Source organism: Sphaerodactylus townsendi, linkage group LG06, assembly GCF_021028975.2.
Source record: "Sphaerodactylus townsendi isolate TG3544 linkage group LG06, MPM_Stown_v2.3, whole genome shotgun sequence".
NCBI classification, from domain to species: Eukaryota; Metazoa; Chordata; class Lepidosauria; order Squamata; family Sphaerodactylidae; genus Sphaerodactylus; species Sphaerodactylus townsendi.
Window position 1 is genome coordinate 78,464,358 of NC_059430.1, and position 27,733 is coordinate 78,492,090.

Genomic DNA, 27,733 nt, shown 5'->3' on the forward strand with positions numbered 1-27,733 from the left:
TTGATGGGCGTGGCACTCAAGAGCAAGCCTCAGGCAGGTTCCATAACTGTGAAATCTCTTATGTGAAGTGGGATTTACATCAGTTCATTAGTACCGCCTTTGAATGCTGTCTGTTATTAATAATATAACTCACTCAGTGAGACTTGCGCAAGGCTAGGTTCACGAAGCATATTCCATTCAAGTAATAGGTATCAATAGAACAGAACACTCAACGAAGCCAGCAGCTATGTGAAACATAACTGTGATCCACTTAGACACATTCAAATAAACAGCAGTCCCCTTTCGCAGTCCCCCCCCCCCCCCGTTTCCTGCTGCAGCTACCAATTCAGTACATTTGCAACGGTCGATTTCTTTGCATTTTCCCTGCTGCAGCCACACCGCCAGCTGCCATTCTCTTATTTGCCCCAGAGGGCTTGAAAAACGGCTCTTGATAGATTACTACAGTATTTCACTACTTCCTAGTGTTCTCTTTAAGTCTCTCTCCTATCAGTAGTTTTTGTGTGTTCAGATACAAAACCGAAGTGCACCATGTCAGATAGCAAGCGTATTTTCCCTTGAAAATCACCGTTATGGTTGAAACCCTATTGAGGAACGGTTGCAGGAGTTTAATTCACGAATCGTTAAAAACACACACACACACACATACACACACACACACACACTGAAAAAGAGAGAGAGAGAGAGAGTCATGCCTGTTTCGCCTTTCACACACAAAAACCATTATGTACGTTCTTGTAGGAGTCAATCCGGAGATGTTTCCAGCACATGTTTCAGGCAGTATCATAGTGATTCTGTCCAGGAGACTTCAGTTTCGGAGGCGGATCTCTTCCTTGTGGCTATCGGCAGAGAAGACTAGCTGACAATCCTGTGGCCCAATCAGGGATGGGCTCACAAAGAAAGGGGGGGGGGAATTCGCTAGTTTTTCTTTAAAGAAACCAGACCATTTCTTCTCCCCGCCTTCTTTTCTGCTTCGCATTTCTGATTGGCCTTGAGTAGTGTCAACCAAGTATTCTTTATGCCAATCAGGAAGTGCAAGGACTTTGTTTCTTTTGTGTCTTACCGCCGCTGAAGTGGTCCGTCTTTTGTTCTTAAGTTACTTTTCTGGGTTAGTATGTCATTATTTTAAAATGGTGTTAGAGAGGATTATTGGTTTCTAACGGGGTAGGGTGAGGGATTTTTTAAAAGTTAGCAATAAAATCAGTAATAGAAAAGGAATCACTGGCTCTGAGAAGCCGCCTGGCTCTCGCTGTGGTTGCTTTGGTTGGATCTCCACATATGTTGCATTATTGCAGTTTCCACCGTGGTGGCGAACCTATGGCCATGCTGGCAGGGGCTGATGGGAATTGTAGTCCACGAACATCTGGAGTGCCATAGGTTCACCTCCACTGGATGGTATCCAGTCACATCTGGATGCAGCCTTAGTAAACAGGAAGAAGCACTCTTTACATGCTTAGAGGGACTCTTCCCATGATGAGTGTTGTTCAGTTCAGGGAGTCATCCCTGCCTCGGACCGAGTCTCAGCCTTCAACGAATTTGGTGACATAATAAATGCATAAAATGCATGCACCATTGCAGATCCTTCTGTCTTTTGTATCCCTATTTTAGCCTTGAGCATTCCTGCCTCTATTTCAATCTATGAGGAGTGTGGTTTTGAAGATAAGAAAGAGGTGGGCGTGGAGTCATCATTCCTTCCTAAGTTGACTGGTGGCCAGTACTCAAGGAGGATGAGGTTCAAGCCTGTTTGAAGACATTCATCCTACTATTCTATTGTCAGGGCTATGTGGGCAATTTGTACATTTTCTGTGATCTATGGGGAATTCCTCAGCATATGGGGAATTCCTCAGCATATGCCAGTGGTGGGATTCAAATAATTTAACAACTGGTTGTTTACAAGCACCATTTTAACAACCGGTTCTGCCGAAGTGATGTGAACCTACTGAATCCCACCACTGGCTCAGAAGCACTTTCCCTTTAAATTAACCGATACTTTTGGCAGAGGTATTGGAAGTCCTCTCTTAGGGACAAGCCTTGTGAATTGTGCCGAACAGGTAAAATTGCACTTAAAGGTTGAGATTGTGCCGGAATTCTGCACCAGTAGCATTGAGAAAACTGTCATTTGCTCAGGCTGCTTCACCTAGGGTGAAAGGGCATGAAGATCCTGATGATATTCTCTGCCAGAAGATCAAAATTTTGCAGCCTCCCCCCTCCTTGCTCCAGCCCACTGATCTCAATCAAATGCTACCGGTAAGGAACAGGGGATTCCCATGAGCAGCATGAAAGATAGATTAAAATTCTGGAGGGGAGAAGCATCAAAAATTTCCCCTTTCTGTTAGTTAACTTGAAAGTTCTCCAACTCCCAGTCTTCAGGTAAGGTAACTATTTTAGTATCTCTGCTTTCCAGCATCTTTTGTGGGAGTGCTAAACAGAATAAATCAAGTGATTTTTAAAATGTTCTTTGTTTTGAAATATGTCTGATCTGAAACTTGTGCAGACGATCCTTGTTCATTCATTACAACCATGGTTTCTGGAACAGCGTTGGTTTACGATGATGAAATGACCAGCCATAAACTACTTTGGGAGGAGTAAGTCATTTTGTTTTTCTAGCTTGCAGTTTGAATTATGGCAGTCATTTCTTTTAAAAGAAAAGAGTTTTAAGTAGAATCCTGTTTTCTGCTATGTGATGTTCAACTGAGTGTCAGCTTTTGGGTCTCTTACAGTGTTGTCCCAATAAAGCTTTCCCGAGAATAAGTCTCATTGAACAGACAGCACATAAAAAGCTTGAAAGTGTTAGGTCTGAGTAGGCCTGTATAGATTGCTCTACTAGACTACAGTGAGGCCTGTCTACCTCAGCTCTGCCTTATTTGACCTTCTAATATGGTCAAAGGTCTGTTTTTATGGTTTATCTTTTTGTTCTGGGCTGGAATTTTAATACTTTTAATTAATATTTCTTCATTTTAGTTATTATCTTTAAAAATGACTAAACTGAGGCTGTTGTACTTTGGTCACATTATGAGAAAAGAGTCCCTAGAAAAGAAAACATAGGAAAATTGAAGACTGCAGGAAAAGAGGAAGACCCAACTTGAGATGTATTGACTATAAAGGAAGCCATGGCCCTCTGTTTGCAAGATCTGAGAAGGCTGTCGAAGGCTTTCACGGCCGGAATCACTGGGGTGCTGTGTGATTTCCGGGCTGTATGGCCGTGTTCTAGCAGCATTCTCTCCTGACGTTTCGCCTGCATCTGTGGCTGGCATCTTCAGAGGATCTGATAGTTGGAAAGGAAAGCAAGTGGAGTTTTCAGCCAGAAAAATCAGCAATAGCAGAACACATAATAAACCAACCTGGACACAGAATATTATTTGAAAACACAGAAATTCTGGACCACTCTGACAACCACTACATCAGACTACACAGAGAAGCCATTGAAATCCACAAGCACATGGACAATTTCAACAGAAAGGAAGAAACCATGAAAATGAACAGAATTTGGCTGCCAGTTTTGAAAAACACTAGAGTCAAGACAGTGACTAATCAGCTCCACACAGACACAGGATGACTAAAGACAATCAAAGGGAACAAAGGCCAGACTACTTCTATTCCAATACCTCACCTATTGACCTTGGTATCTCCATTGTTACTCACATGCTACACTTCATGGTTACTCTCTTGCCAGGCCATTCCCATTCAGATGCCCTCACCTATTGACCTTTACTCACAGGTATATATACTCCACTTGCTTTCCTTTCCAACTATCAGATCCTCTGAAAATGCCAGCCACAGATGCAGGCGAAATGTCAGGAGAGAATGCTGCTAGAACATGGCCATACAGCCCAGAAACCACACAGCACCCCTCTGAGAAGGCTGTTCGATAGACTATTGTGGACATTAACTCATAGGCTCTCCATAAGTCAGAAGCAACTTGAGCACACTTAACAGACCTATGAAGTTTGGTTTTTACTGTTTTTATTTTGTAAACCTTGGTTGCTGGAGAGCTGGCATAAAATTTTGTAAACAAATAAACATAGCAATCCTATACAGAATTTGTGCCGTCAGGTTGCAACTGACTTACTTATGACAACCCAGTAGGTCTTTTAAGGCAATAGACCAACAGAGGAAGTTTGCCAGTGCCTTCCTCATCATAACAACCCTGGTATTTCTTGGTAGTCTCCCATTCAAATACTAACCAGTGTCAACCCGGTTTAGCTGCTGAGATCTGATGAGATTAGGCTAGGCTGGGCAATCTGGTATTACATTCTGCATTCTTATATTCTAAGACTACTGACCTCAATAGAAGGGTGTATTTCCTACTCAGAATTACACCCTTCTATTGAAATCAGTGGTCTTAGAATAATGAAATTCTGCTTATAGTGAACAGACATGACAGACATTATGTTGGGGAGCCAGCATTCTCAAACTCAGCATGGCCCAATTGGACTCTAGAACAAAACATAATTGAAGTGCCTCTTCCCACTGTGTCATGATTCTGAGCTGAATTGGGCCTTGGATTGCTTGGGAACACTAATTCCCTGATACAGTTCCCTAATACGGGCTTTATTTGTTGTCTTGTTTAGCCCCATTTGTGCCATTGAAATCCCAGAGAGGCTTTCTTCCTGCTTCAACAACCTCCAGCGCTACAGTCTGGTTGAACGATGCCTGGCTGTACCTGTCCGAGAAGGAACGGAAGATGAGATCACATTGGTCCACAGGTCTGCTGTAATGGATTTCCTCCATGGTTCATATTAGTGAAATAATAAGAAAGTCATTTGCTCCTCGGTTTAATGATTTTTTTGTTCAGTGGACCTACAAAATATAAAAACAGTATCTTGTACAACATATATCATACATCCAATTCAGTTAAATAGAAAAAACATATTTCTAAAACCTGTAACATTTACTATTCATAATTATACATTCATAATTTTACTGCTGCTGATGTCTTAAATCTAATTTTTCCCGATAGTTCAGAAAGAGAGAGAGCATGGTGTCCGCTCCATACACATCTCCTGCGTTCAATGTAGCAAAATGCAAAGTGATGCACATAGGGGCAAAAAATCCAAACTTCACATACACGCTACAAGGGTCAGTTCTATCAATCACAAACCAGGAAAGGGATTTGGGCGACTTAGTGGATAGTTCCATGGGAATGTCAACTCAATGCATGGCAGCTGTGAAAAAGGCAAACTCTATGCTGGGGATAATTAGGAAAGGAATTGATAATAAAACTGCAAGGATTGTCATGCCCTTATATAAAGCCGTGGTGCGACCGCACTTGGAGTGCTGTGTTCAGTTCTGGTCGCCACATCTCAAAAAGGATATTGAAGAGATAGAAAAAGTGCAGAGAAGGGCAACGAGGATGATTGAGGGATTAGAGCACCTTCCTTATAAGGAGAGGCTGCAGCGTTTGGGGTTCTTTAGTTTGGAGAGGAGACATCTGAGGGGGGATATGATTGAAGTCTATAAAATTATGCATGGGGTAGAAAATGTTGACAGAGAGAAATTTTTCTCTTTCTGACAATGCTAGAACCAAGGAGCATTCATTGAAAATGCTGGGGGGAAGAATTAGGACTAATAAAAGGAAACACTTCTTCACGCAACGTGTGATTGGTGTTTGGAATATGCTGCCACTGGAGATGGTGATGGTCACTAACCTGGATAGCTTTAAAAGGGGCTTGGACCGATTTATGGAGGAGAAGTCGATTTATGGCTACCAATCTTGATCCTCCTTGATCTCAGATTGCAAATGCCTTAGCAGACCAGGTGCTCAGGAGCAGCAGCAGCAGAAGGCCCTTGCTTTCACATCCTCCATGTGAGCTCCCAAAGGCACCTGGTGGCCTCTGCGAGTAGCAGAGTGCTGGACTAGATGGACTCTGGTCTGATCCAGCAGGCTAGTTCTTGAGTTCTTATGTTCTTATGTTACTAAACATCTCTTGCACCTTACTTTTTTCTCCCGGATTTTCTTACATATTGTGATTTTATTCATCAGCACAATATGCCATGTTAATGCAATAGGCTTGGCTGCTTGCAAGCTTCTGTTTGTGCTGCCACAAAAAGATTTTTAAGCACATACTTTTTCTTTGTGGTGCATCTTCAGACAAAATACTTAGGTGAGCTTTCGTTCCTTATTAAAGGGCCTTAAAGTTGAAATATACCATTTGTTATTTATAAGAAAAGAATATGGCTTTAGGCCAATTGCGCTTGGGTGGGGAATGGCTGAATAGAACATACCCTCTTGTGGGAAACAGGGAAACCTACACAAGGTCAAAACAGAAAATTAGGCCCTTTAAGTCTTTCTCCATAACTTTGGCCCCCCTGAACCAAACTGCACCAAACCTGGGGAGTATCATTAGGGCAGTCTCCAGATGATACCCTGACATTTTGGTGCCAATACATCAAAAAATGCGCCCCCTGCAGGAACATCCCAGAAATTTGCCCAAGAATCTTTGTTCTGCATTGAGTTTTCTGCATTTCTGTCAATGGGGGTTGCAGGCTGCGGGGGGTGGGGGGGGCATTTCTGAAGGCACAGTTTCAAAACTTTCAGGGTCTCGTCAGGAGACTGCCCTAATGATACTCCCCAGGTTTGGTGCAGTTTGGTTCAAGGGGGCCAAAGTTATGGACCGTGCCCCCATTCCCCATTCTTTCCAATTAGAGCTAAGGAGATGGGGCTACCCTTTTGAGGGTCCATAACTTTGTCCCCACTGAACCAAACTGCACCAAACTTGGGGGGTAGCATGAGGACAGTCTCCTGATGAGACCCTGAAAGTTTTGGTGGCGATATGTCTAAAAATGCACCCCCTGCAGGCACCAGTGACCTGGTGTAAAAAAAAATTTGGGGTCATGGTGGAGTGGCTGCCCATGCGGGGGGGCATCCAACTCAGGTTTTGCACAGGGCTCCAGTTTGCCTCGTTACGCCCCTGAATCTTACAATTTGTTTTAGGCTTGTAACCTTGAGACTTGTTTGAGCTCTCAGTTAGTGGGTGTCTGTTTGAGCCATCTGGGGACTATCACTGAGGTTCAGAAGCAGTTGCTTGTGTTTTGGGGTCACTATCACTTGACTGTCTGGCCACCATAACTGATGTGTTCTTCACCTGAACTAGCTTTTAAGCATTGAAAATATTTTCCTCTTTCAGTTTGAATTACTTGGAGGTTGTGAAAAATACTCAGAATATGGATGAAGAAGAACTCCACAAAGTCTCGACTAATTATGATGCTGTTTTCTTTCATCCAGTATGTATACATGATAATGGTAATTTTATATCAGAGTTCATATGTCTTAACCTTCCTATGTGGTTTTCTGCATTTTGAATTGCTTTTCCTATTCAGCTTAGTAGCACGCTGTCAAGAAACTAGTAACAGACTGCATATTGGGGAATCTTGTGACTTTTTCACTATGCTTTCATTGTAAGAGTTGCAAGGAGCAAAATCACAGCAGGGCTATCTGAATGCATGGATGTGAGCAACTTTAATAGCAACAGTTCCTCCCTGTTCATCAATCCTATTTGCCTGCTTACAAATCACTCACTGTTAACTGGCAAGTAGAAGCTGTGCATTCTGTGCAATTAAGGTACAAGGCTGCATCATAGCCATCTGGCCTGTAGTTCAGTCTAAGCCACATTTATCGACTGATGCCAGTTTTGCACTTCAATTGAGACTAGTTCTCTGCCACACTGAAGCTCAGAAAGGTGTAGCAAACACACTGGGTGACCCATCATGCACACTCAACCCTATGTACCTCACAAGGCTGTTGTAGGAATACAATGTAGGTGTGGAGAACAGTTTAAGCCACTTTGGATGCCCATTGGGGAGAAAAATGAAGTTTAAATTAAGTAACTAAATAATGCTTATTGTTTGTACCACCGTGGTTCTCTTGGAGCTCTGTCTTGAAGGTCGGTAGTTCTCACTTTCAGGCCATGGAATGTCCCCTGCAGCCACAGTGGAATGCTTTAGAGAAGACCCTGCACATTGAGTACAAAGCTCAGTCCCATATTAATTGAAGTGAGCAGCATAGAAATTGAAAGCTCACCTAAAATGCTACAAGCTGTTGTAAAGCGAATAGTGCTTAACTGAGAGATTAGCAAAGGAGATTGAGAGATGGCCAAAGATGACCAAACAAGTTCTTGCAGTTTAGTGAACACCTTGTAGTCTTAGAGGTAAAAACTGTCATCGTAGCACTTTTTCATTCATTGACCTTTAATGGCATAAGTAAAATTTTACATCAAGAGCTCAGTTAAAATACAGTAGGCAAAATTGAAACAAGGAATCCAGCAATATCATTGGTCCGACTTTTACTAGTATCATTTAGAAACAGTAATTCCTAAATTTGAAGTAGGTGGGAGGCTATTAATATGGAGTTCTATATATTGGCTTCTCTGAACTTTATGTTTAGTAGCACTTAAAAGATTTTAATTTTTTAATTTAGTTTATTTATAGCCTACCTTTCTTACTTTTACCCAAGGGAGGTTACAGCATCCCAAAAGAGAAAAATGTCACTATACAGTATAGAATCTCTGATGAACAATTCAATAAGACCAGAAGTACAAAGTCAGAGGATAGTGAAAAGTCATTTTGGGGACAGCGCTGACTGCATGATAGCTGACAGGACCAGGGGTGCTGTGGAAGTTCACAGGTAGAATCTGAGTAGTAAAAGGGCCAAAGGAGAAAGTAATCCAAGGAAATGAATGCAGTGGTGCAGAAATAGCTAGGCAGCTGAAGATGAAAATTATTACCCCTTGCTTTGTAATTTGTGAGAAGTCTGAGGGCTATTCCACACTTTATAAAGTCCCTGTCCACTAGAGGTACTATTGGAAACATGTTTGAGTAGTTCCTTGCCTAGAACTTAATTCCCAGATGTATGTAGGTTTGATTCAGATTGGGCAGGCAGAGTGGACAGGCCCATTGCTATTTTCTTGACCTGTAATGTCCCCAGGAAGCCACCCCTTGACCCATTGAGGAAACTAATGTGTAATTTATCAGCCCATCAGTAAAGGTAGGCTTCCTCAATGATGCAAGCAGTAGCTGCCTGGGGCTATTTCAGTTTGGGAAGACAGCATGGGGAAGGAAAGGATTAACTCCAATGAGGAGGGAAAGGATTAACCCATGTGACATAGTCCTTCTGAGTCTGGCTCCTGTGTATTTCGTTATTAAGTTCCAGGCACAGAAGTTGAAATGTGCATCTGTTGACAGAACCCACAATGGGCATTTGGGAGGGGGGGCAGGGCAAGGTGACATTCTAACATGTGAAGTTACCATAAGTCTTTAGGAGATCTCCAATCTTAAGAATTGTCTGGGATTTCAAAGGCCTGCCAAAAAATCACATTATAGCTGGATGAGATATGTAAAATAAGCACAACGTTTATGCCTTTGTATGCAGGCACACTGTAGCAATTCCTGTTAAATGTAACATGGTCAGCATTATCTTTTTAATTTCACTAATGAATTTCCCCAGACCACATATCACTGTGCCAAGTTAGCTGTGGGAGCAACGCTGCAGCTGGTAGATGCTGTGATGTCAGGAACAACATGTAACGGGATGGCTTTAGTAAGGTAACAGTTTTGTAAGTGCCTAACAACGTAAAAATCCTTCACTACCTCTAGTTCGGTTTAATGAAGAAACTAAGTTATGTTTTCTTACAGGCCCCCAGGTCACCACAGCCAGAAAAATGCTGCCAATGGTTTTTGTGTGTTCAATAATGTTGCTATTGCAGCAAAATATGCCCAAAGGAAATACGGTGTACAGAGGTAAAGTCGATGTCTATTGGTCCATATTTATTTCACATTGTAAGGCTTTCCAGCTCTTAAAGTGACGGTTGTTGTTTCATGCAGGGTTCTCATTGTTGACTGGGATGTGCATCATGGACAAGGAATTCAATATATATTTGAGGAAGATCCAAGGTTTGTCCTTTGCTTGTTTGTGCACTCTGGAGCCACCTTGTCAGGGCACAGTGAGCCCAGGCCCAGTGCAAATGAGCTAAACATGATGAGACCTTTACCCATATTTGGTCTGTCCCAGCAGAACTTTTTCCTAAGGTAAGGGAAGGAGGGGAAGACAAAGGCAGGCATTAAGTTCTTGAATACAGGAGTACAGGTAATGTTTATTTAGCTCCCACAAGGAAAAAAACTATCCCAATGTATTCCATTCATACACAGGTGTGCCTCCATACACACCTAGGCTAGCTTTATAGGCTTCTGACACAGTGTGAATTGAGGAATCCTGTTAGGTAGTGAATGCAGTTCTGCTCTTCCCTTGCTTTTTGATGGGTTTATACCTATTTGTGTCTCAGACCCCACATGGTTTGCATCCTTCTCCTTTCTAGGAACAGGATCAGCAGATTCAAGTGGGAATTGCTTCAGCTTTCTTGGGTCCCCCCTGTATTTTTCTCTCCCATTTGAACGGGGCCACTTGGCACAATACCTGTATTGCTTAATAAACCCTGTTCAAAGGAGAGCCATAATGCTCGCCAGGTTTAATGTTATGCCTTCTGCCTTGTTACATGGCAGATTTAATAAGCAAGAAAAGGCTAAAAGATTGTGCCCATGTAACGATGGCTCAGTTGAATCTCTGGCTGATCTAGCTTTCTTGGGAAAAAATGGCCTTCTCTTTGAGATAGCCTGGTGAAAACTGCTTTTTTTCTTATCTGAAGGTTGTGGTGGGCCGATTCTGGAGACTTGGTGACACCTGATCCAGGGTCACTGTCAGTATCTCAGCCAAAGGTTGCCTGTACAATAGCCAGGATACCATTATAGAAGGGCTGCAGTGGAGGAGATAGTCATATGTAGTGTCCTTTTGAGTTCCGTGAAAAATGGGGAAATAATTGTCCACTTGTTAAAGCTTATCATTGCAAGCCTTCAAGCGGACATAATTGCACCCAGCCACACTTATCTACATGTTTATGCCTTCAGCCTAACATTCCATGAAACAAAGATCAGCCAGTAATGAGAAACACAGGCTAGCAGGTAGAGTTTTTAAAAACATTTTTGGGCTTCCCACTCCTCGGGATAGCCCTCTGGAGTGGGCAGAACGGCGCTCAAGCAGTGCCGGCCCCATCCACCCAGCAGCTCTGGATGGAGCTGTAATAATGCTTTTTAACAAAACACAGTCTTCAGTTGTAAATGTGTATGTTATTAAACCAAATTATCAATGTGTCTGTATGTATTAATTTTAAAAATATGATCAGTTAGCAATTGTGTATTTTTTGTTTTCTGCCCAGTTTTTGAAAAAGAAGAATTTTCATCCGTTTTTGTGTGTCTAGTTTTTACCTTGAAATTCTTCTGGAAAACACTGTCTTTTTTCATGCAAGGGTATATAGTAAACCATTTCTAAGGTTGACCTTTGTTTAGCCCAGAGAATAAAATTCTGGGCTTGTGGATGTTAGCTGGTCTGGTAGGAGATTAACAGTATAATCCTTTGATGATTTACTCTAGTGTAAGCCTGTTGATTTCAGTGGGCCTAGATTGAAGTTACTCTGCACAAGATTGCACTGTCACCCTTGGAGAAAATGGCTTATTGATTTCCAAAATGGGAACAATCATGGGGGAACTATCTGTGGTTCTTATGACAACAAGTACTAGTTGTAAAATATGTTGTACAAATTATGTACTACAGATTCATTTTCCTTGGTGATCCAGCATGATAAAATGTTTCATTTGAGTTTTAATGCTTACTTTTGTTTGACTCTTTCTTTCAGTGTTCTTTATTTTTCCTGGCATCGGTTTGAACATCAGAGATACTGGCCTTCCCTCAGAGAATCTAATTATGATGCGGTTGGTCGGGGGAAAGGAATGGGATTCAATATAAATGTACCCTGGAATAAGGTGAACCTTACTTAATAGCACAGTAACGTAAAAAACATAAGAAATTTCCTTCTGGTTCATACTAGTGGTTCTTTTAATTCAGTTGTCCTTTTTCATATAGTGGTCAACCAGAGGCGTAGCTGGGCCAAACTGCGCCCGGAGCAGACTCTGTGTTTTCCACACACCCCAACCTCCCGTGCCCCCCCACCCCCCACCGGCGGCCTTCCCCTCTACTTACCTTAGTTCAGCCTGAAAAAAATTCAGGCTGAGAAACCAGCCTATTCAGTTCAGGCTGCAAAAAGCACCCTGGTGGGAACTTCATTTCCCAGGAGCCGTTGGGGCTCACAAGGTCTCCTGGGTAGTGTAATTCCCACCAGGATGTTTTTTGCAGCCTGAACTGAATGGGCCAGTTTCTCTGCCTGAACTTTTTCAGACTGAACTAAGGTAAAAGTGTGTGTGTGTGTGTGTGTGTGTGTGTGTGTGTGTGTGTGTGTGTGTGTGCGTGCCATGGGGGGAGGGGTCAGGGGACGATTTTCCGCCCTTCAGGCATGCACCTGGTGCGTGGTGCACCCCCCGTCCCCTTATAGCTTTGCTACTGTGGTCAACAAGTTGTCCTGGAGGACCAAGAAACAGGGCATAGAAGTCCAGGCCATTCCCTGACGTTGCCTTATAGAACTAGTATTCAGGATTTTATTGTCCGTGGGTATGGAGATTCCCCTTAGTCACTATGGCTTGTAGCCCTTGTGCTCCATGAATCTGTCTAATCTCCTTTAAAGCCATCTGTGCCCAATGGTACTGACTTGCAAGTTTATTGACTTAATGAATGAAGAATTTCTTCTCATTTTTATAGGTCTCTGTCATATTCCTCCCACTTCCTTAGTCACCATTTTTTTCAAATCTGAATAAATCCCCAACACTGTACCCTTGCTTTATAGGAAAGATTTTCCAACACCTTAATAATATTGGTTGACATGGCAGTAAGCTCTAAAGTGGCACCTCTTGCACATGCTAATGGATTTCCCAGAAGGTGGTGTACTAAAAATAAGTAGAACTATCCCTGTTCCATTTCTTCTTGTATGTTGTCATTTGTGTGCTTACTTGTGTGCTAATTTTATGCATAATACCTTCCCCATTCATAAGAACATAAGAACTAGCCTGCTGGATCAGACCAGAGTCCATCTAGTCCAGCACTCTGCTACTCGCAGTGGCCCACCAGGTGCCTTTGGGAGCTCACATGCAGGAGGTGAAAGCAATGGCCTTCTGCTGCTGCTGTTCCCAAGCACCTGGTCTGCTAAGATATTTGCAATCTCAGATCAAGAAGGATCAAGATTCAGCACACAATGTTAGGATATGGCCATATTGATAAGGGCAGAAGCCACAGCTCTGCCTTTCTATATCAAGCTTGCCATTTTCTGTAAGATCTTAATAGAATCTCCAGAATGGTTGACTGCTGTCTTTAAAAATATTGTTATTATTATAGAAGAAGGGGGGGAATGTTGTTTTTCCTTGCCAGGAAACTACCTTATACTAAGGATTCCTTGGTAAATATCCACCACTCAAGGACATCTAAAGAACATCTAGATCAGTCAGGGTGAGCCTATTGAGTTCAGAGTGTCAAAAATTCACACACACATATCCCGCCAAATAAAAGAGTCACAATTCATTACATATTCATGTATTTAAAAAATACATTGCAATCATGTTTGGTGGTGTATTATATAAAAGAAATGTCAAATAATTATAAAAATTACTCAGACAGGGAGAATAGTTGTTGTTGGGTGTTGATGAATGCTGGTGTGTTGTTGCAAATGTTGTGGTGTGTCACCCTTGACACACGTGTTACAGGTTTGCCATCACTCGACTAGCACATTGAGAAGGCATTCCTTTAGTATGGTACTAAAGCAATGATGAAGTGACAGGGCAGAAACCCTAGCAAATACCTTAATGGTCGATTATATAGGGTTATGTGGTGTAGCACACAGGAAAAACAGAGAAATATCACATAGAAGTAAATTGCAATAAGTGAAGCCAATAACAATTATCATTGCTCTTTGCTTTGCAGATTGGGATGAAAAACTCTGATTATTTAGCTGTATTTCTTCATGTGTTGCTTCCAGTGGCATTTGAGGTAACTTTTTCTTTATCCTTACAAACAGCATTTACATCATAAAAAAGTGTCTAAAAGCTGTTGAACCATAATCTTGGTACTAAGAAATAATGTGTCAATTTCCCAGGTGTCAAAATAAAGGAAAACAAGTGAAGTTTCAATTTGATATTGTTTCTAGAAGTAGTGTTTGTGTGAACCATGGCAACTGTTGGATGAAAAATGTCATCTGTGTTTAGCTGGTATGACCTCCCACCACCAAATATGCAGATTTGTTATTAGGAGGCCTTGAGGTGTGTTAATACTTTGAGTGGCTGCTTATAGGTTCCAAACAGGTTTACTGTGGGCAGGACAGTGTCTATTGCACAGCAACAAAATCTGCATTTAGCATTTGCAGTGCTCAATGATGTGACAACAAAACTAATGATGACAAGCAGTAAAGAGAGTTTTTACAAAGATTTTAGAAAGATTGCACAGATGCAAAAGAAGGAAATTTATTGTCTAGTGCCCCATACCCCTAGAAACGTTTGATTAATGTTTGCACACCCTACAAAAGCAATATCACATTTGAAAATGAAGAAGTCTAATTTCTAATTTTTGAACCACAAATTCAACCACGTACAATACTGTGGAGGAATAAATTGAACTTAAAAAATAAGATAAATATTCCATTATGTGGGTTCTCAATCTAAATATTCCATTATGTGGGTTCTCAAGAAATATGGTAAGATATTTGCTCCTGTATTCTTTACCTGACACTTGTTATCAAAAGTCACAGTATAATCTAATTCTTTCTGAATTACTATCAGTTGTTTTGTTGGAATACAAAATGGCACATAACTATATCTTAATTGACAAGTTTGGTTTTTTCTTGTAAATCACAGTTTGATCCAGAGCTTGTTCTGGTCTCTGCTGGTTATGATTCTGGAATTGGTGATCCAGAGGTAAGGAATTGATAGAGTCTCTCCCCCGCACCCTGGTGTCCTTTTTCCTGAATATAGTTTTTAAAACTCCACATGTAAGAAGGAGGGATATAGTGATGTAGTTGCATGGTCATGGAAAGAAGCTATTCTATTAAAAAAATAATTCAAAGGGAATATACAACATGAAAGTCCTGAATTAGCAGTCATCAAAAATAAAACACTACTTATCATCTTGACTGAAAAAGAGATTTGGATAATCTTGCTACAGCTGTAATAGACAGGACCACTTTTTAGCAACTTAAACTGATGGTTCCTAACATATCATATTATAACCTTGTAGTGATATCAGTAGTTTTTTTTAAGTTCGGAAAGCTTCTTCCTGATCAGTTGTATTTATCCTCCTTCATAACATTATTTGTTCCCCCTCTGACCCCTTTCACGATTCATTATGTGTAGTCTGTCTACTCCCTTACACAAAGAATCATGCTTGCAAGGTTTATTATGATGGAATTCACACCCCTGTCTGCCTCATCCCCTCCCAACATTCTGTAATTTTCCCCATAAGATTTCCCAAAATGATTTTCATCTATTAGAAGTGAACTGTGACTTATTTATTTATTTTATACCCCACCTCATACTAGTGTCCTTAGGCAGCTTACAAAGGTTTAAAAATGATAAAAACATCATGAATAAAATATAACAATTAAAACAACCACATTAAATAACCCCCACCCCAACCCCTCAGACCAGTTGTAGAAGAGGTTTCCAGGGAGGCTAACCAAATGCCTGGGTGAAGAGAAAGGTCTTTGCTTCAGAATCTCTGAGGGAAGACTATTCCAGAGCCTAGGGGCAATCACAGAAAAAGCCACCCCCATGTGCCCAGGCTGGTACATGCAGGTACAGGCACTCCTTCAGGCAGGCAGGGCCCAAGCTCACAAAAGTTAACATTGGAATTTAGTCTCTAAAGAGCCATTGGTCTTTTGTTTTATGTAATGGTAGAGCATCTACTTTGAATGTAGAATGTCCCAGTTTCAGTCCCTGGCAACTCCCAATTAAAAGAATCAGGTAGTGGGTGATGGAAAATCCCTTGGAGAGTGGCTGCCGGAGTAACACTGCTGACCATTATAGACCAATTGTCTGTCCAATAAGGCAGTTTCTTGTGTTACACAGGTCAGGCTTATTGAGACGATGAATCCTCGGTTTGTTTTCAATTTTCTAGGGTCAGATGAGTGCTACACCAGAATGTTTTGCCCATCTTACTCATTTCTTAATGCATTTAGCAAAAGGAAAATTGTGTGTGGTCCTTGAGGTAAGCTTTTTCAATATAATGATTCTCTACATACTCCTTTCCTACACTGTTTTCTTCTTCGTCAGTACACATTGGCATTCACCACATTTGAGATGTTCACATTTGAACATGCTAATTAACCTGGTTTCTAGAGTTCCATCAAACTTTTATGTCATTGTTAGAAACAGTTCAGAGGAATGACATGCTCATGAGGGGATAAGGGCTATGTAGAAACAGCTGGCTCAGTTAACAGGGACTTGCTTTGAGTTTTACAGGGCAAATTAAATCAGCTTGACTGTAGGACATATGGTTGGAGGGGACAAAGATTGTGTCTTGGTCCAGAAACTGGGTTATAAGTTTTTTGTTTCAGCTTTTCTCAGTGGTCATCTCAACTTCTGTATAGTACAATAAATGTTGTCTGAAGGAACAGCATTGCAGTGTAAGCAAATACTGTTTTCTAACCCTGGCTACCTCACAAGCCATTGGGTACATGACTAGGCCTTCCTGAGGGTGGCATTAGTTTCTGCACAGCCAGTCCTTACCATAAATTGTTGTGGTTGTCTCTTGGAAGCTTTGTGAATAGTTCTTGTTTGTTATATAGTACTCAAGTCATTGCCTACTGCAGTATTCATGCTGGAATTTATTGTGTTTGGAATGCGGTCTTATGCTTTGTGTCTAAATGAATAAATGTTTGCTCCCACAGGGTGGATATCATTTGCGGTCACTGTCTGAATCTGTATGCATGACTATAAAAACTTTACTTGGGGATCCTTTACCCCCTTTGTCTGGAGAAATGAAACCATGCTTCAGGTATCCGTGTGTGTATGAACATAACTGTGTGTATATGGCTACAAATCAAACAATGTTAAGCGTTTTAAAGACCCTATTGATCTGTTAGGAAACTGACCATATTCTATTATAATTATAAAGATTATTTTTGACTGTATCATAGCCAGTGTTGATATACCAAAGTTTCTGGTGCGTGAAGGACACTAGTAGTATATTTGGAATCAATATGCTGTTTAGTAAATGTCTGATTCTTCGTTTTATGGCCTTAAATGCATAAATCAAACTTCTCCAAAATGTAAGGGGCAAAACAGAAATCAAATTTTACCCTGAATGAGATTGTATAGTAGTTAGAGAATTGAGCTAGGATCTTGGAGACCCAAGATCAAATCCCCACTCTACCATGGAAGCTTGATCTTGGACCAGTAACACCCTCTTGGCCTAACATACTTCATAGGGATATTGTGAGGATAAAATGGAGAAGGAAAAAATGTTGTAAACCACTTTGGGTCCCCACTGGGGATAAAGGCAGGGACAAATGAAGTAAATAAATAGGGGTGTTCATATATTTCCCACTGCGTCTGTAGCACATGGTGTTAGGAGTTCTGTCATCTTTGTGTGGATTATAGTAATGATTTGTTTTTATTCTGTTCTTTATTCATGGAGTTCAGGACAGCATTCCCCCCTTCCTTTAACCTTACACCAACTGCTTAAAATATGCTAGGCTGGTTCAAGGTCACCCAACAGATTTGTTTGTTCAGGGGTTTGAACCAGGATCTTTCTTTCTAAATCCAGCATGCAAGCTACACTGGCCGTCAGGATCAGGCTGGGGCATAAGAAACAAAGGGACCTCTGTTATATTTATGAGTAAGTAGGGCTGCCTGGTCAATGACTGGCTTAAGGTCGCCTGGTAAATTTAATGGAAAGCATTGATTGGAACCTGAGTCCTAAGATTTTAGCCATGGATTCTAACCACAACATCACAGTGGATCTCAGTTATCATTTTATTCCATTGTTAGGATGACACAAACTCTTGTAAGATACAAAATTCACTGCCTTAGGAGTGCTTAGTGTGCTTAGTATTTGTGTGCTTAGTAGTTTTAGCACACAATTCTAAAATAGAATGAAAATATGGGAAGAGTTTGAGATCTCAGAAAAAAAAGGAGCACTGGCCAGGTATCTTCAGCAGTTTCCCACCTCTCACCATTTTCTGTTCCCATGTACTCCCCACATCTGTTACTTTCTTCTTTTGCACTCCTTCAAACTTTGTGCAAACTGACTTTTTTGCTCGTTATCATTGGTATGTAGTTTTGAGCACTGCTCAAAAGTATGCCAAGTACAGTTTTTGTTGTTTTGTAGTAGACAATACTTGGTTAATTTGCTGGAAAATGTATTTTGGTACCTGTAATCATCCTCAAGTATAACTTGTTCAGTGTGATCTAACTCCATGATTGTAGGAAGCACAGTCCTATGTTTGGCTGTCGTACCAAATCCTGTGGATTCATTCTCCTTGTCTGGGGGTGCTAGGCTATATATAGTGCCATCCTACACCATTTTACATCCATAGATGTCAAGGGGCTTAGAAATATGTAATTCTACTTAGAATACAATTGTTAGTTAATATAGTCCACATAAAACAAAGCCACACCACTAGCACTGCAGTGTTCAAATCTTTCAAACTGCATTTACAAATCAAGTAACACCAAAGTGCTAATCTCTGGGCACTTATACAATAGGTTAGTAATCTGTATTGTTAAATCTTAGCAGATCCTTACTATGTTGGGTTTTTCTCAACAATGTAGAGATCAGGTAGCATTTTAAAAATGAATAACCTGTTTTGTACTTTCTTTTGCAGTGCGATAGAGTCCATGCACAACGTTAGAGCTGCACATCAGTCATACTGGAAATGTTTGTCGTATGAAGGTACTATAATCTTCCACTATGATCAATGGGTGAATCTAAATACCTTCACTGGAGGCTTCTTCCAATTGAAGTGTCTTGTCCTTTGTTGGAGCTAGAACAGGGGTAGGGAACCTGCGGCTCTCCAGATGTTCAGAAACTACAATTCCCATCAGCCCCTGTCAGCATGGCCAATTGGCCATGCTGGCAGGGGCTGATGGGAATTGTAGTTCCTGAACATCTGGAGAGCCGCAGGTTCCCTACCCCTGAGCTAGAACTTCCTTGCTCTCCCTTTATACTGTAGCACAGTTGTACCTGGAAAACCCATTTCTAAGGTCTGACTTTTGGGAATGGTGGAATGCAGCACAGGAAACTGCCATGGGCTAGAGAGAACTGTGAAAATATATTTGTCCCCCATGTGCCTTGCACAAGCAATAGCTCCTTTCATTTATGCAGGGTTGGTTTAGGTCAAAACTCAATACAATGCGAGTTTTTTAAAAATCTCATTGAAATTATACATGACACATGTTTGAATGCAGTAGTAAATATAATTACTTGTGTGAGCAGAATTGTGGAAGACCTGGGGTCTCCAAACCTTTTGATCCTGCAGAGACCTTTGGAATTTTGAGAGGGAGTGGAGTGACACACCCCAAAATGATTGCAACAGGAGATGGAGTCAGATCCCAAATGGATTCTGAAGGAGCTGAAGCCAAATGGAATGCCTCTCTCCTTACACTTCTTGGAAAAAGGAACATCTGAAGAGGGATGGTCCTCCTGATCCTCCAATGAAAACCCTTTCCTGTGAGGACAGCCAATAACAAGACCTACTGCACAATGGCCCTGCCCACTTTATGAAAAAACTTGTCAGATACCAAGGGAGCACTGGTAGATGTGTCATAAGGCCATGTTGGGGAATACTGTACAAGATAAATGCCACTTACCCTCTGTCATTGCTGCTTTCAATCCCTGCCAAACTGTGCTTAAGAGTGTCAGTGATTCTGAAGGAACAGTGCAGGGAACAAATTGAGAGTCTTCAGGAAGAATAGTAATTGGCAAAAAAATTCCCTCCCTTCCTTTACATCTGGAAAAAGCCATGCCTGCCTGGGGATCCAGCTTTCAGTTTTCCCACAAGTTGTGTTTTGTGTTTTCCAAAGATGTATTTTGTGGTGTTGTTCTCAGATCTGACTCCCTTGAAAAATCTCAGCACCAAATTGTGCCAGTTGGAGCAAGTTCAAACTGGTGTACCACTTGTGGATCCGCAGGAAGCTGGAAAGGCAAACAATGATGAAGCCACCAAAACAGATACGTTTTTGGAACTGCATATGAAAGATATTCTGTCTCTGGAACCTCCTGCAAGAACATCAGTAGCTGTTGCTGAAAGTAATGTTGACCTCGATAATGGGGACATCGATGAGCTGAATGCCATAGTCCGGTTAGCCACACTTTTGTCTGTTTTACAACTGGGTAGAACATGAAGGATCAACCTGAAACCCTTTTACATACCACTGATTCCCGTGATCCACTGAAGTACGTGTTCAACTCTCTGTCTTGCTGGAATCAGTGGAGCTAAAAAGTGTTTATGAATTTATATCCTGCACCATCTCTCCTCAGGGGACTCAGTGTGGTTTAAACTGTAGTTGGTCATAACAGCCATTTGAACCTCCAATTTGTATCACCCAGTTAATGTGAAGCCTCTTCTTTTAAACCTTTGATTGTGTTCAGAAAAAGTTACAGCGAAACACCAAGTGTAAATTGAAACGAATTATAATTTCCCACCAAAGATCGGAGCATTCTCACACAAATTAGTCTTGGTGTGTCGAAGTATAAATGTCAGTATATCTTCAAGGAGGTTTTATATGCATAGTTCATAGTTGTTATTTGTATCCCATTTTTATTCCATCAGAGAATTCAAGGCACCATATGTAGACCTCTCCCATCAAGGCACTAACCAGCCCCAGCCTTGCTTGGGTTCAGCTTCATGTAACTTTATAACATATGAATACCAATAAATTTTATCATTGGTAGTTCTGGTGACAAATAAAACTAAACAAGTAGGCTATATTGTTTATATTTTAATAAGACAAACTGCCTTTTTCTTGTATATAATACCCAGATTATTTCATACCACTGAGCTTTTGTAGACAATCCTATTTTAGTATTTTTTTTAAAAAAGCAATGAACAATAATGTCCAGACTGCATCATTGTATTCAAAAGTGGTTATTTATTTATAAGGAGAATGTATATTTTGCTTCTCCACAGATCTAGTCAAAGCAGGTCTCAAGTATAAATGAGACCATAAAATCATTACAAGAACAACATAAATTATCAATATTAAAATCCAGCCAAGGGCATAAAAACAGCATAATACAACCTTTGGGCAGGCTAAAAATAATCCATAAATCCTTGCTTAGGCTGTGTGCGTTCAGCATATTGGTGATACCCCACTCTACAACCACAGGGTAGACCTCTCTGTTCCACCACCTGTGGGTTATTACTCTGAAGCTCCTGGTCCTCTTTCCCCTAGCCTGAGATTCTGATCCTGAATATGAACCTTGACTAGACAGAAGCGTTTGAGGAGAAGGACTGCAAGGAAGTAAGCCATCAAATGTTGACTGTTTAGCCACCAATTGACTATATAACCCTTCCTTCTGAAATCAGACCCTAACACTTTCCTGCTTTCTGTGCCTCTGTCCTGTCTAGTGTGGTCTGATCAAGCACCATTCTTCATGCAATAAAAGTAATCTTTTAAAAAAACGCAACCCAAAACCTGAAATAGCACACAGCAGGTATTCAGAAGGTTCCAGTTCGATTGCTGACATCTCCAGTTAAAAGGATCAGGTGGTAGATGATGTGAAAGACCTCAGCTTGAACAGCTGCTGCCAGTTTGAATAGGCAGTACTGGCCTTGATGGACTCTGGATGGACCAAGAGTAACTCAGTATAGAGCAGATTCATATGAAAATGGTTGTGAGAACTTCTTTTCCAAATGTGCTAGTTCTCTATTTTCAGACAGTTGTGTAATCAGGAGAGTATTCAAACATGGTATCACCCACTGATAGACTTAGGTGATATAATCTATTATTTTGCCTTAATCAGCTTGTACAGGCTGGTCTGTTCTCTATCTCTGCTTATTCTCAGAAAGGCTTAACTTTTTTGACAGTTCTTTACTGAGAAAAGGTCCCAAGCTGCTTATGACACCTTTGCCTTGTGGGACGTTGCTGGCTATTATGAAGTTCATCCACAATTTCTGCTGCCATGAAATGTCTCAGTCAGTTAATGCTGAAGCAAAGAAAGTGGATATAAAAGGCAGACCTGCTGTGACCTCTGTGAACTTGTCTGGATTACTTAATTTTTTTCTTGCTTTGTAAAATGGGCAATAGTAATAGTTCACATTCTATAAGTGAAGTTTTGTGTGTTGATCAGCATGCACAGCTGTTTCAGTCCTTCAAATTTGCAACCTTTTTTAAAAAATGTATTTTTCAGTGAGTTTGCTGGTGGGTTTGTAAAAGAAGAAAAAGACTTAAATGCGCTGAGGAACATGTTGGCTATCCTTGAAAAAATAGTCAAAAAGAAGGTAATGAGTAGTACATCCTTTTTAAAAAAATCCTTCTTCAATTGTAGACTCTGAGCAATTATTGCAACTTTTCTATTATTTTTAGAGATGCTGTAGATAAGCAGCTGTTCACAGTTACAGCTGATAGTTGTCCGTAGATTAAAGACAAGAGAAGACCCTTCACCACACCACTGCCTTTCTTAATCGGGTTCACTGATTTGACATATTTGGAATTTAAATGTATAATCATGGCTGCATCAAGCCTTGTGTGCCAAGGATAGTGGAAAATAACATACCACATCTGTACCTGACCTAGGCATAATATATGTTTCAAAAGACCTTGCTTTGATACAACAGTACTATATTTGCACCATAAGCATTGTGTTGGCCATCCCTCATTCTTTGTTTCAACTATCTGTTAATAATGAAAGTTATTGCTTATGTCTCAGTTTCTATAACTTTTGGGCATATCATAACAACCTTGTGAGGTAGGTTATGCTGAGAGTGTGCGACTACCCGGTGAAATTCCATGGCAGAGATTCCATAGGGATTTGAATCTATATCCTAGTCCAACACTCTAACCACTATTTTCTCTTCCAATGGTTGAAGTCAAGGCATCAACATTCTGTTGATTAACTGTTTTATTTTTGATTTTCAGGTGACCAGTGGGCTTGTAGTATCTCGAGAAACTTCAGTTTCTTCTGCTCTTGCTCTAAAATACTGCCATAACCAGAGGCTCCAAAAGTGGGTAAAGGTGCTGTTTTTGTACAGTTAATGTGGTGCAATTACCGTAAAAAAGCCACCTCTTTAAATTTCTGCTTATTATGAATATTAGAATACTGTACAGTGGTGCTTGCTGCTGTTTTGGGGATCAGTCTTGACAGTGTTTAAAAGTTGTAGCTACTTTGTAGTATGTGTTTCCAATATGGGTACTGAAAAAGTTTCAGAACAATCCATCCTTTATTTGCAACTCTATTTTGGGTAGATGGGCCTCAGAGATGAGAACAGATGGGGGGGGGGCGAAACAATTTTGCTCCTTTACAGTATGTGAAGAGCCTTGACAAAAATACATGACTCACAGTGCAACCATTCAGGATGGCCATGGATTTGAGAACATTGTCTCAGTGGTCGTAATCCTGAGATTTGGTCGTAATCCTGAGATTTGAAAGCACATCTTCAGAGAAATGTCTCTAGTGTGTAAAAACAACTGGTATCCCTGCAACTTGGGAGAGAAGAGAGGGGTCATTTATTTCTGTGCTATATTTGTTTGGTTCCTTTTTTTCTGCAGCCTACTATGCCACTCTTTACTCAGATCTTATGGGAAGATTTTGTGTTTGTCCTCACGCTAATTTCTATCGACATGCTATATATTTTTATTGTACTGTTGAAAAGCAAGTTATACATTGTCAAATGCATCAAATTTTATAATATTGGCAACATTTGCCCCATAGAGTCCTGTGCATATTTATTGGTGAAATGGATATGAACATTGATTTGGATGATGGGTAAGCATTTTGGCCTTCTCTCCCCCCTCATACACACTTTACATTTGCAATCTACAAACCATTTAATCAAAAGCTATGTTGTGGATGTAATGGAAGAAAGAGACCTATTATTAGAGCTGTAATCCTGTGTCCACTTGCTCAAGAGTAAGCAAAATCAGCAGGACTTACTTTTGGGTATGTGCAGGATTGAGCTGCAAATCTGTTTTTCTGTTGTCTAAGCAACTACTTTCCATCAGTGCCAACTGAAGCAATGCTCTAAGCCCACTGCTTTCAATGGACGTAATTGTATGATGTATTATGAAAACATGCTTATAAGGAATGATCCTGTTGGCTGTCCAGTTTTGTTGTGGCAGTTTCTCCAGGCTCTTCTGCATCTCTTCCCCAAATGTGTAACTTATCCAATCTGTTTACTGTCATTTCTTTAAGATTTGTTTCACATGTAAGCATTTTTAGTTTCTCCTATATAATTCCCACAACAGTCTGGTTGGTGATTCTTTCATGCATGCAGTATTTCTGTTGCCTACAGCAGAAACCATTTTTGTTAAAATCATTTAGAGTAATGTTTTCATTATAAATTTCAGCATTTTGAAATACTACTTTTATTTGCAGAAAAGTCCTCTTGATCAATATTTGTGGTAAACAATCTGAGCAAGCTAACACAAAATACAATATTTCTCTAAACTGGAAGGAGGTAAGCTACTGTAAGGGGGTTGCTGCCTTGGCTAGCGAGCCTGCAGTGAGCTTGCCTGTCGAGATCAGGACTGGAGAGGGGGAGTGGCCTTGGCAGGTTCAGCAATGGGGGGAAGGGATTCCCTTGCGAGTTTTGTGGGTCCTCACTTATAAAATATAACACTCATTTGATGTTAATTGATACGCGATTGATGCATTTTATGTTGGGATGGGGGAAGTAGCAAGGGGTTATTTTGTACAAGAGTCTCAGAATTTAGAAGTGGGTTCCATTTCAAAAAGCTAGTGAACCACTATATTAAATGGTTACAAAATGTATATTTTCCTTTTTAAAATGTATTTTATAGGAAAAAAGACAACACTGATTATTTTCATTAACTTTATACAACTACTTTTTGAATTTCTTCTTGAAGGATGCTGAAGGAAACACTTTCTCCTCTGTTCTGTTTGGATTCATCCTTCCAGTAGTATACAGCTATCAGCCTGACCTAATGGTTTTAGTGGTTGGATCAAACCAGACCTTTGGCACAAATGGGATTTTGTTGCTTATTAGCTTACTGCATGGGTTAGCACAGTCTCGAATTTTTGCTCTGATCCAGGTAAGGCATTGTCTGGTGATAAAATTAAGATAGTGATTTAAAACACATATTAAGGTGAAAAATCTTGAGAGAATGGATCCCTAGTGAGAAAAGGGCTTAATTTTTCATATCCTTTGAGTCTGCAAAAAGTTGGATGCCTCAAAGATATTGTTTTGTTATTTATCCCACTTACCTGCTAACACTGGAAAACCTTATTTTTGTGTTCAGAAATCTGGATAGGGAGATAGCACTGCTTTGTTTCTGAACCATCTCTGCCTGTCTCTTGACTGAGGTCTGATTAGCATACATATGGGTAGAACTCAAGGTGCTGGGTAGGCCAGGGGTCTTCAGGAGTGGCTGCCTGCTGAACCAGTTACTGAGTAGGGAAGGCTGCAAATGTGGGTCAGCCATCTGTTGTGGTTTCTCTAGCTTTGGATCTCCTGCATTGGGTGGGATACCCGACTGGTTGACCTGTAAGACCCCTTCCAGGTCTAGGACTCTGTAGTTGCTGAGACACTAGACTCATGTGTCCCATATACTGCAACACAATTACCAGATGGTATTTTGGATAGCATATCTTATTTTGTTGAAGCTCATCTGTTTTGAGCCGTTGTGTTATACAGTTGCTCTGATTTTTGGAAGGATACAGAGGTACAACTTTTGGAAGATATATCTAAACTGTTGATGGGCGACATTTCACCCTGCTTTGGAACCTATACACCAGCTTCCCAAGAAAAAATACAAATGATAAAAAAATTAAGAGAGCAACTTCAACAAGAATGGGAAATGCTTCAGTGTTCAGGCAAGTAATCAGATACTATTAATTATAAAAAGGGTTTTCAAATATATAATCCTACTATTCAACATAATTCAGTCACCGTTGCAAGACTGAGGCCCCTTCCGGACAGCAAATGTGTAACAGGTTGCCTTCAGGATGAAGGAACCTATTTTCCTGTTTTTGCATTCACATGCATCTGTGCAGGCATTGATTGGAGCCCATGGAAATAATCCGGATTGCTGTTGTGCCTTTGCAGAGATGCATCTATTTTTTTAAATTACTTCCCGCCCATGCATAGCTATATAGGGATGCACAAATGAATCCCCAGAGCCATGCCAATGTCCCATGATACGACCATCTGTACCTGCGTAGCTGTGTAGCTATGCAGATGCAACCCACAAAATAAAAAAGGAACACAGAGACAAATAAAGCACCTCCTGCCCAGCCATTTGCTTGCTGCAACCCAAGATTTTTTAAAAGACTTGCTTGTTTAGCAATTCTCAAAAAATCCAGGTTGGGGGAAGTAACATGGGGCAGACTTGTTTTGGGAGCAGGATCTGTGCAAAGTCCCTCCCCGCAAAAAATGGGGTTTTTAGTGTCCTACACCCATCTTTATTGGCCCGTGCAGAACGGGCCTTAGTTACCTTTCACTGTAGATTTAGACAGTAGATGAGATGTCTGGAGTTTTATGTATCAGAAAGTTTGACTAATTTTATTTTATTTTCTCCTTGTGTAGTAAAAGTCCCTGTGACTGAAAAATGAAATTGCTTGGCTGCCATTTTGGTAATTTCCTTCTACCTAGAACTAATCAACAGTATCACATCAATCCTTATAATATGCAAATTGTCATACAAAGAAAAACCATAATTGAGATCAACTGCAATTCAGCTGCGTGCATAGATCAAGAAGACCTGAACGATAAAAAAAAGAATAAAGGCAGTGCTATGGAGAAGGAATTATACCACAAGAAACCTCACTAATTTTATCTTGAAACATTAGCATGTTGTTAAATGTATATGTATGTTTAAAATTTTGGAAGTCTATGATTATAGCCAGTTGTAGAAATGGGAACCATTAGTCTGTGATGTCCCACTTGTTTTAAGTGCTAGCAAGGTAAAAAAAGAGTTGGAGCAAGTGTGCATACAATGCTCCTAAATGCACGAGCACACATAAAATTGCTCTATACTGAGTTAGACCACTGACCACTATCAGGGTCAGCATTGTCCCTTCTGACTAGCATTTGACTCTCCAGGGTTTCAGAAAGAGGTCTGGCCCACCACCTACCAGGTCCTGCTAACTGGAGTTGCCAGAGATTGAAACTGGGATCTTTTGCATGCAAGGCAGATGCTCCATCACTGAATCATGGACCTTCCTCTTAAGACGAATGACTGAGATGCCATCCAAGGACAGCTCTTCTTACTTGTTTTTGTTTACTGTGACAAAATGTTAAGGCAAGGGAAGAAACATTGTTATAAGGTCATATTGCTCTCATGAAAAATTACAGCAAAAACAGGAATCTTTCATGTAACAATCAGGTCTTTCCTCTATGTAAAGAATGTAACTTCTCATAGATAATTAAAACTCTTACTCCAGTGTATTCACTTTAGCTGGTATTTGGGCTTTTTGGAAGTAGACTTGCAGAGAAAAATTTACATGGGAAGAATATGAAACCTGAACATTGCTTCACATCTCACACTGTTTGAAACTAATTTTTAACTTGCAACAGAAATTGGAGGCTGTACTGTAAAGTCAAAAGGACTAGTTGCAAAACTTTTCTTACAGAAATATATTTTAAATCAAGCAAGGGAAAAATGAACCCATTGCGACCAAATGACTACATTTTTCTTT

At 40.6% G+C, this 27,733-nt stretch overlaps 1 protein-coding gene across 7 annotated transcripts; it reads left to right on the forward strand.

Annotated features, from left to right (window-relative positions):
* The first annotated feature begins 996 nt into the window (after positions 1-996).
* On the forward strand, positions 997-27,482 carry HDAC10 (histone deacetylase 10). 7 transcript variants are annotated; one of them, XM_048499583.1, is made up of 22 exons: positions 997-1,105; positions 1,606-2,244; positions 2,492-2,582; positions 4,569-4,703; positions 7,125-7,221; positions 9,440-9,537; positions 9,628-9,732; positions 9,817-9,885; positions 11,679-11,805; positions 13,847-13,912; positions 14,773-14,832; positions 16,031-16,120; positions 16,803-16,909; positions 18,741-18,808; positions 19,964-20,216; positions 22,268-22,358; positions 22,996-23,081; positions 23,789-23,842; positions 24,452-24,533; positions 24,943-25,128; positions 25,750-25,909; positions 26,622-27,482. In XM_048499583.1, the coding sequence occupies exons 3-22, from the start codon at positions 2,518-2,520 to the stop codon at positions 26,645-26,647; spliced, it is 2,025 nt and encodes a 674-aa protein (XP_048355540.1). In that variant the 5' UTR covers positions 997-1,105; positions 1,606-2,244; positions 2,492-2,517; the 3' UTR covers positions 26,648-27,482. The 7 variants fall into 7 exon arrangements, with proteins under 7 accessions (XP_048355540.1, XP_048355541.1, XP_048355539.1 ...); XM_048499584.1 differs by having other exon boundaries at positions 1,606-1,729; XM_048499582.1 differs by having other exon boundaries at positions 1,606-1,667.
* Positions 27,483-27,733: the final 251 nt, after the last annotated feature.

What these genes read in the sequence shown, in the direction of transcription:
- HDAC10 (XM_048499583.1), top strand. Translation starts at nt 2,518, where the DNA reads ATGGTTTCTGGAACAGCGTTGGTTTACGATGATGAAATGACCAGCCAT. An exon ending in AACGGGATGGCTTTAGTAAG is followed by an intron (nt 9,538 to 9,627) that starts GTAACAGTTTTG and finishes GTTTTCTTACAG; the next exon opens with GCCCCCAGGTCACCACAGCC. An exon ending in CATAACCAGAGGCTCCAAAA is followed by an intron (nt 23,082 to 23,788) that starts GTGGGTAAAGGT and finishes TTTGCCCCATAG; the next exon opens with AGTCCTGTGCATATTTATTG.